Source organism: Megalobrama amblycephala, linkage group LG3 (genome assembly GCF_018812025.1).
Source record: "Megalobrama amblycephala isolate DHTTF-2021 linkage group LG3, ASM1881202v1, whole genome shotgun sequence".
In the NCBI taxonomy this organism is placed as follows: Eukaryota; Metazoa; Chordata; class Actinopteri; order Cypriniformes; family Xenocyprididae; genus Megalobrama; species Megalobrama amblycephala.
In genome coordinates this window covers 59221239-59230116 of record NC_063046.1, presented here as the reverse complement: position 1 = coordinate 59230116, position 8878 = coordinate 59221239, and the positions used below count along the sequence as shown (strand labels likewise).

Below are 8878 nucleotides of genomic sequence, written 5' to 3'. Positions count from 1 at the left end.
ATAATTGTGACATAAAAGTAAACTGATAAACTGATCACTTTGGAAACCCATTTCCACCACATAAGAAAAATAAATCATACTTTAGTTAGCAGATCATATTGTCATATAAAGTCATAATTATGACATAAAAAGTCAAAATTATGAGATAAAAAGTTTGATTACACATAACTGGCACACTTAAGATATAATTGTTTGTAATTTGTTTGAGATAAGTTTATGAGATAAACTGATCACTTTGGAGACCATTTCATCCACATAAGAAAAAAAAAAAGTCATAAATGCAACATAAAAAGTTGAAATTATGAGATAAAAAGTATGATTGTACATAATTATTACTTTTTAATCTCATAATTTAAACTTGTTGTAATTCTGACTTATCTCATAATTATGTCAAAAATAAAAAGTCAAAATTATGAGATACTAAGTAAAAGTCAAAATTATGACAAAATTCAAAATTATGAGATATAAATTCATAGCTATGTCATAAAAAGTCACAATTATGAAATACTAAGTAAAAGTCAAAATTATGACAAAATTCTAAATTATGAGATAAATTCATAGCTATGTCATAAAAAGTCAAAATTATGAGATACTAAGTAAAAGTCATAATTATGACATGGAAAAAAGCATAAAACGTCGAAATTATGAGATAAAAAGTAAAGATTATATAATTGGCATAATTATGCCTTTTCATCTAATAATTCTGTCTTTCTTTATGCATAATTATTTTTTCTTTTGATTTTTTTGTGAGAAATATGATACATTTTGGGTTGTGAAATTCCCCATTGTACTGTATTGTGAAAAAACAGGAGCAATAAATACTGTCTGTACTGTAGTAAAAACCACATCTGATTTTCAAACACCTTTATTCAAGGTGAAGTGGCACAACAGTAAACACAAGCACACATGTGCAAATATGAATTCTTTCATGCTAGTTAAAAGTGCTCTTCAAAATTGTGAAAAATTCTGTACTAGTAAAGTCAGTGCTCTGAAGGCACAACCCCACACAACCGTCATCTACACGCTGCGAAATATTGCACTTCAGGATCTACCTTGGAATGTCAATTCAAATAAACAACAGAGACAAATGCAAAGAATTTAAAACATACTGTACCAAACTCTGTATTAAATATCGTAGTTAATATTTCAAATATATATTTCACAAAACCTGAGAAGTTTAATCATAAGGTTTGAGTGGTATAATCATATATCAAATGTGACATTAGTCGCATAAAACGATTCTCTGCGATAACTTTCCCAACCTCAAGTAATATAACTTATGGATTTAGTTTACAATGCAAATCTCATCTAAGCACACTTGGTCCCTAAACAATAACAGGTAGTTCTGCTATTTACTAAATGCAGTGTGAAAGACTGGCAGAAACAATATGAGCCGTGTTTAGAGAATCACGTCATTCTGGGGCGGGAGTCTTCGACCCTACGTTCAGTCCAAAAAACTTCTTCTTGCCTGGAACGGCGGACTTCTCTGCAGACATGTCTCCGCTCTCACTGTAGCAGCTACTCAAGAAGTTTATGACGTTGACGAATATGAATGAAGCGAAGAACAGCGTGAGGACGATCCAAAGCGCCCGGTTTCGTCGGAAGAATTTGGGGCAAATCCGGTCAACGACCTCCAGTGCCTCCTCAAACCTGCTGGAATAAAGAACAAAGGCAACATGACTAGAGATTTACTGAAGATGAAGTGACGGCCAAACACTTTGAAGTCAGAGTACCTGTTCGACTTCCTGTCTTTATCGGTATTTCCTCTAGTTTCCTCTTCGGACTCCTGCTTCTCTTCTGCTTTCTCTTGCTCCTCCTTCAGCTCCTGGAGTTCTTTAGATTTCTTAAGTCCTTCTTGGTATCTACAGTGAAGTTAATTATAATATAGTAGATTAATTAATGTGTACTCTAAAAATGCTGAGTTAAAAACAACCCATGTTGGGTTAAAAATGGAGAATCTCAGTGATTGGGATGTTTTAACTCAGCGGTTGGGTTAAATGTTTGACCCAACCTTCTGGGCAGTTTTATTTAACCCAACTATTGTTTAAAAATTACTGTATGGCTGAATGAATCCAAAATAGGTTGGAAATGAAATAATATGTTCACCTTTTGATTATTACTGTTGTCTCTAGTAATTGTGTGTCAAAATATTTTGGGTTAATTTTAAGCCAGACATATAGTCATTTTTAAACAATAGTTGGGTTAAATAAAACAAACTGCTGGGTTTGTCCATTTTCAACCCAACTTGGGTAATTGTAATAATATTTTACAAAATTTCAGTTTTTACTGTATCAAATAAATGCAGCCTTGGTGAGCAGAAGAGACTTCTTTCAAAAACATAAAAAAAATTGACTAACCCCAAAATTTACAACACTAGTGTTCACTGATCAGGCATAACATTATGAGCACTGACAGGTGAAGTGAATAACACTGATCATCTCTTCATCACGGCACCTGTTAGTGGGTGGATATATTAGGCAGCAAGTGAACATTTTGTCCTCAAAGTTGATGTGTTAGAAGCAGGAAAAATAGGCAAACGTAAGGATTTGAGCGAATTTGACAAGGACCAAATTGTGATGGCTAGACGACTGGGTCAGAGCATCTCCAAAACTGCAGCTCTTGTGGGGTGTTCTCGGTCTGCAGTGGTCAGTATCTATCAAAAGTGCTCCAAGGAAGGAACAGTGGTGAACCGGCGACAGGGTCATGGGCGGCCAAGGTTCATTGATGCACATAGGGAGCGAAGGCTGGTCCGTGTGGTCCGATCCAACAGACGAGCTACTGTAGCTCAGATTGCTCAAGAAGTTAATGCTGGTTCTGATAGAAAGGTGTCAGAATACACAGTGACCCAGTGCCAACAGTGGACACGTGAGCATCAGAACTGGACCACGCAGCAATGGAAGAAGGTGATCTGGTCTTATGAATCACGTTTTCGTTTACATCACGTGGATGGCTGGGTGCGTGTGATTCCCTTACCTGGGGAACACATGGCACCAGGATGCACTATGGGAAGAAGGCAAGCCGACGGAGGCAGTGTGATGCTTTGGGCAATGTTCTGCTGGGAAACCTTGGGTCCTGCCATCCATGTGGATGTTACTATGACACGTACCACCTACCTAAGCATTGTTGCAGACCATGTACACCCTTTCATGGTGGCTGTGGCTCTTTCAGCAGGATAATGCGCCCTGACGCTCACAACAGTGAGTTTGAGGTGTTGACTTGGCCTCCAAATTCCCCAGATCTCAATCCAATCGAGCATCTGTGAGATGTGCTGAACAAACAAGTCCGATCCATGGAGGCTCCACCTCGCAACTTACAGGACTTAAAGGATCTGCTGCTAACATCTTGGTGTCAGATACCACAGAACACCTTCAGGGGTCTAGAGGAGTCCATGCCTCGACGGGTCAGGGCTGTTTTGGCAGCAAAAGGGAGACCAATACCATAGGAAGGTCATAATGTTATGCCTGATCAGTGTATATTTGCCTCATCAAGCTCAATTGCTCAATCTTGGCATAAAGCACAAAAATGACTGTAAATAATGTGGTGCAGTGCAATATTTGCTTGCTATCTAATAAAGCTTAATTTTTTTGCATCTTGAAATCTGTTACATTCAGTGTATGATTCATTATAAGGCAAACTAGAACTCAGATGTCTATTAAAATGTGAAGCAGCCTATACTGATTATGAATTCCAAGCTTACAGGGTTGAAATAATGCAGTGCTATAACTGGGTTAGACTTTATTTCGATGGTCCACTTTCTGCTATAAGTAACTTTGCAACTACATGTCAACTAGCAGTCATTAGAGTATTAGTAGACTGTCAGCTTAATACCTGATAACACTTTATTTTGATGCTCCTCAAAAGACATTCTACCAAGTACCTAGTAACTAAGTAACTACATGTCAACTTATTCTACTAACCCGAACCCTAACCTAACAGTATACTAATCCTCTAATGAGAGTTAGTTGGCGTAGTTACTTATAGTTAGCAGAATGTCTAAAGTTGACATCGAAATGAAGTGTAACCCACATATTTGTTGGCAACTAATCAATATTGAGGAGGAAGCATCCTACTACAGTGGTCCTCAATTTTCCCTAAGGTTGGTTACCTTTTGGTTTTCAAAAGAAGTGATAAAAATTCCACTGTTTTCAGAGAATGTTTTGCAATTATGCAACTGTATGATATGTAACTATTAACTGTGCAGCCGAACAGATTCATTCAAGCATTCAGGGGTGTTACCCTTTATTATACGCTTCTTCAATCTTGGCTTTGATCTCTTCTGTAATCTTCTCTGGACTGCAGACAACTTTGGTTGGCGTTGCTTCACTTTCCTGCTCCGTCAGAGGGTTTCCACTGCTTTGTTTCACATAGGAAAGGAGAGACAGGGATGGAGCAATAAAAAAATTGCCATTACGCAGATGTGTGCGAACAACAGAACTGGCTCTCTCAGTTCATAACCACGGGTAATAAACATAAATAACCTCTGCCCTATAGGAGATTCTTAAATGCCACTGAAAGGTACATGGCACACATTCCACCGCAGCTCTGACAAAGGTGAGACGTGAAATGTTTAAACATGTCCTTTGGGAGGTCTTTAAACATCACTCGCTTTAGAATAGCACGCATGTTTCCAGATTGTTATTGTCTGTCTGTCTTTGAGTTAAAACCCGGCATTTGGATATGACAGTATGGTGACGAGCTCTTTGCCTTTTCTTACTAAAAAAATATGGTCGGACACCGATGACTGCTTTTTGTCAAACGTTCCTGTCCAAATGTTTAGATTTAATCACAAAATAGGATGTAAAATTGACTGCAGATGGGACTTTTGTGGGATTCTTGTGTGCTATTTTAAGCACACAGAAAAAACAAGAAGGTTGGATAAGTTACAATCTTTCATTTGCCATGCAAATAAAGGTTCTTTACTGGCATCTGCGGTTCAATGGAACCACTCTTAAAAATAAAAGTTCCAAAAGGGAGTTTTCACAGCAATACCATAGAACCACCGAATGAACATTTCTTAAAAGAACCATTTTTTGTCTTAGTGTGGAGAACATTTTAATAATCTGAAGAACCTTTTTCCACTATAAAGGTTCTACGGGTTCTTCATGGAACCATTGATGCCAATGAAGAACCTTTTTTTTCCATTGCACAAAAGGTTCTTTATAGTGGAAAAAGATTCTTTAGATTATTTATTAAGTTCTGCACATAAAAATGGTTCTTTTAAGAAGAGTTCACTTAAGGCAGTGACACACCAAGACGACGTCAAAGAACTAATGGCGACGATAGCCAACTGTGTTGTTGTCTAGCGTTGCCTGCATCTGGGCCAAAAAGCTGTGCTTGAACACATCGCAAAGACTACAGACGACTGTCAACTAGCATGTGGGTTCTGCGCCTGCCAGTGTTGCTAGATTGGGCAGGTTTCTGCCCAATTGGGTGGTTTTGAATATTATTGTGTGGGTAGACAAAATTTGGGTTTGGTCTCAGTTTGGCGGTTTTCAAACATAAACATTTTATAGGTGAATTGGTTAACAAACAAAACCCTAGTGTGCATGCACTCCGTCCAATCAGTCATCGTGACGTTACTAAACACACGGCCACTGCAGAGTCGGCTGGTCTTGGTGTTGACATCGCTCAACGGGCCCGCACTTTTAAGGCCCGTTCACAACACCAAGAACGATAACTATAACTATATTAGCATCCACACCAAGGAACGATAACGGCCTGTTTATTCTAAGCTTGCATGCTGCAGTTTCAAAGTGTGTACTGTACAACATTAAACATGTTTTGCTGTTCTTGTTGCATTTACACGGCTTTAACCAGCAGATGTCCTCGACATGCTATGTTTCGAGTGAATAGCTAGTGTAATCAATCTAATCTAACAGTGAATTTAGCTGACGTAGTCAACATAGTGGAATAAAAATTATGTCTAGTCTTTTTCACTGCAACTTCAAAAGGAAGCAAGGCAATGTTGTCAAAACTAGCGCTGGATACCTGAGGTAATTTTATGTTACACTGTTTGCTAGCCTAGCATAATGATCTCATCTCCATTAATACTTCTTCTCAGCATTTATTCCGAGGGTATGACCGATTGTTTTCCATATATCCATTTTCTTTAAAGTATCTTTGAAAAGGGGGTTTGATTGTCAAACAGTGGTGGCTTTTTCTGGATCATGGTGATTAACTTCTATGCGATGTCAGCCGCCATTTTAAATGCACGAGCCCTTAAATTCGAATGGATTCTGATTGGCTGTCAGTGTTTTATCGTTCAACAGCTGGGGAAAAAAATTCTGAAAATGATGCAAACAATATCGTTCCTCATATTGTTATCGTTATAGTTGTGGTGTGGACACTGCTATTCTTTTATATTTAGAGTGATTTTTAGAACTATATCTTTATCGTTATCTTCTTATATCTTCGATATAGTTATCGTTCTAAATGGACCTTTAAGCAACAAGCATGTTGCTGATACCCAGATAGCCTTAAGCAACAAGCATGTTGCCAATAACCTGATAGAAATTAAACAATAAGCAATAAGTCCTTGGTGTGAATGGGCCTTTAGCCAATCAAGAGTGATAGCAGGCAGACGTGATGATTCATAACACGAGTGACTGTTTTTAGTGTGATAAGGTGTATTTTCGTCATTCAAAAAGAGAAACAGAAACTAGGACTGCAGCTATACCAACCAAAAGATATACCCAAAGCAGCGCTTGCTTACCATTTTGAATATGAATCATGCTGATCACAATCTTCATCCCAGGAGGTTCAGGAAATTATTAGCATATTGGAATGCTCAGGTAAGATGACAAATTTAGAACAGATTTGCTCGCTTTAATCTCATTTTCTTTTATTCTCTTGCACTGACTCGTTCGCTAAACTGAACAGCCAATCAGAGCAATCTCTCTCATCGACGGCCCGATGCCGATTCAACATGCCGAATCGTGCAAACTGCTGCCAACGTGAGCCCGACTACAGCTGACGTGTGGAAACTAGCTCAACTGATGCTCACAGATTGCCCGACGTTGGCTTAAGGCCGACCATCGGTTTGGTGTGTCACGGTTCCCTGGAGAACCCCGAATAGTTCTTTTATGGCATCTCTGCAAAATCTCCCTTTAGGAACTAGGGCTGTGACAAATCAATGCTTCTCGATTCGTGGATCGATTCTGAGATTTTCCGAATGCATCGCGATTCTCTCTCGAATCAATTCTGAGCTTAATTTTTAACATTAGATGCTACTCTAGGCTAGTTTTTAACCACACACTCAAATGCTCATTAAGAAGAGCACTCGTGCATTCGGCTGAGTCTGAGAATGTACTTGTGCCTCAGAATGCTTTTATGATGTGAGATGAATGTAAACAGCCCACTGCAAACATTTTTGTAATTCGCTTCAACCTTTTCAAACTTTATGAAGGATTATTTTATAGAAGGTGTGTGTAAAAGAACTGGAAGCAAGCAGAGTACAGCTGTTTCTAATGCACGCAGTGCCATCTGCTGTTTTGTAAACCTAAGCTCAGAATCTATTCGAGAGAGAATAGCGATGCATTATAAAAATCTCAGAATCAATCCAGAACCATTTTTCGATTTGCGATGCATCAATTTATTTATCCAGCCCTATTAGGAAGCTGGAATAAGCTTCTTTAGATGGGCTTCCTATCCACCGTGTAAACATGCAACACTCTCCTGATGTGAATATATTGATGTGAATATATTGATAAGGCTCAAATTGATGCAATGTTTTAAGAAAACTGAGGTGACCTAGGTTGTCTAGGAATACAGTACATTTCCAAAGCATAACTTGATGAATGCATGATTAAGAGAAAGGCAGTGACTTACGGTTTGTCAGGCACATCTTGTTGTGTAGGGTCTGAGGAACTGCCATTCTTAACGGTGTTTGCCTCACACTTAAAACAAAAGTAGAATACAATCAAATAAAAAATCCTGAAGGTCTCATTTTGATGAATGGCTTTGGCCTCAACTGGTCACCTTGATAATATGTCACATGTAGGAAACTTAAAGATAAAGCATCATTAATTACACGTGTCTGCTGACAGGCTACAACATAACAGCTGACGAGGAAGTGTGCTTGAGATAGGACTCACCAACACAGGAAGTGCACCGGGTGTAGGGCCAGCGGTGGCTGGCGTCTGCCCGGGGATGTTCAGTAGATTAAACTTGGGAACTACAGCTACACTGACTCTCCGTCTGGGCAAAGCCTTAGAGAGACAAAGACACACTTCTGAAACTGAATACTTCATCATATGAAAACTGTTACTCACATTCTCTCCCTCTCTGATCTACATTATTGGTACATGATTAAAAATAAAGGATTTTCAATGGTTGTTTGCAGCACCTTTGGTTCAGAAATCATCTTTTTAGAGATTTAAAAAAGTTTGTGTCACATTACAGGTTCTTCAGATCAGTGTTGTTATCAGAAGAAAAGTGAAGCCCAACATGGTTCTTTGCATCTTCAGGTTTTCTATGAACCATGAAACTTAAAGATCTCATGAAAAAATTGGAGTTTTGTTGCTTTCAGGCTTCAAACTCTTTAGGAACAGACATCTGCCTACCTTTCCCATTTGCAGAGACATTGATCTTGATGTACGTGGAACACCATCATCTGTAGGAAATGCAAATAAGTGAGGTTTTTAAGTAAGTTTTGGGGAAAAACAATTGTGGTTTTGAAGCCCTGGATGATGGTTTACCTCCAGTGTCTATTGAACCAGCGTAGCAGCGGTTGGAGTTTTGGTTGGCGAGCTTCTTAAACTCCATCAGCTCAGCGTGGTCCTTCTCATACGTCCTCTTCAGATTCTCCACGTACTGCATCATAACCTCAGTGGCTTTGTTCATTCTCTTCTCCTGCCACGGCCGAAGCAAGGGCAAATTA

The 8878-nt window shown here is 38.8% G+C and overlaps 1 protein-coding gene across 3 annotated transcripts in view; it reads right to left on the bottom strand.

Annotated features, from left to right (window-relative positions):
- Positions 1–849: 849 nt before the first annotated feature.
- mrvi1 (murine retrovirus integration site 1 homolog) overlaps positions 850–8878 on the bottom strand; it is a 72118-nt gene continuing 64089 nt past the window's right edge. The window contains exons 30-36 of one of the 3 annotated variants that reach the window (XM_048186288.1): positions 8697–8850; positions 8562–8611; positions 8094–8207; positions 7828–7895; positions 4237–4353; positions 1734–1862; positions 850–1653 (exon numbers count right to left, since the gene is read on the bottom strand). In XM_048186288.1, the coding sequence (XP_048042245.1) occupies positions 1413–1653; positions 1734–1862; positions 4237–4353; positions 7828–7895; positions 8094–8207; positions 8562–8611; positions 8697–8850 (873 nt within the window). In that variant the 3' untranslated portion in view covers positions 850–1412. The remainder of the gene's footprint in view (positions 1654–1733; positions 1863–4236; positions 4354–7827; positions 7896–8093; positions 8208–8561; positions 8612–8696; positions 8851–8878) is intronic. The other 2 variants (XM_048186287.1, XM_048186285.1) reach the window with 2 other exon arrangements.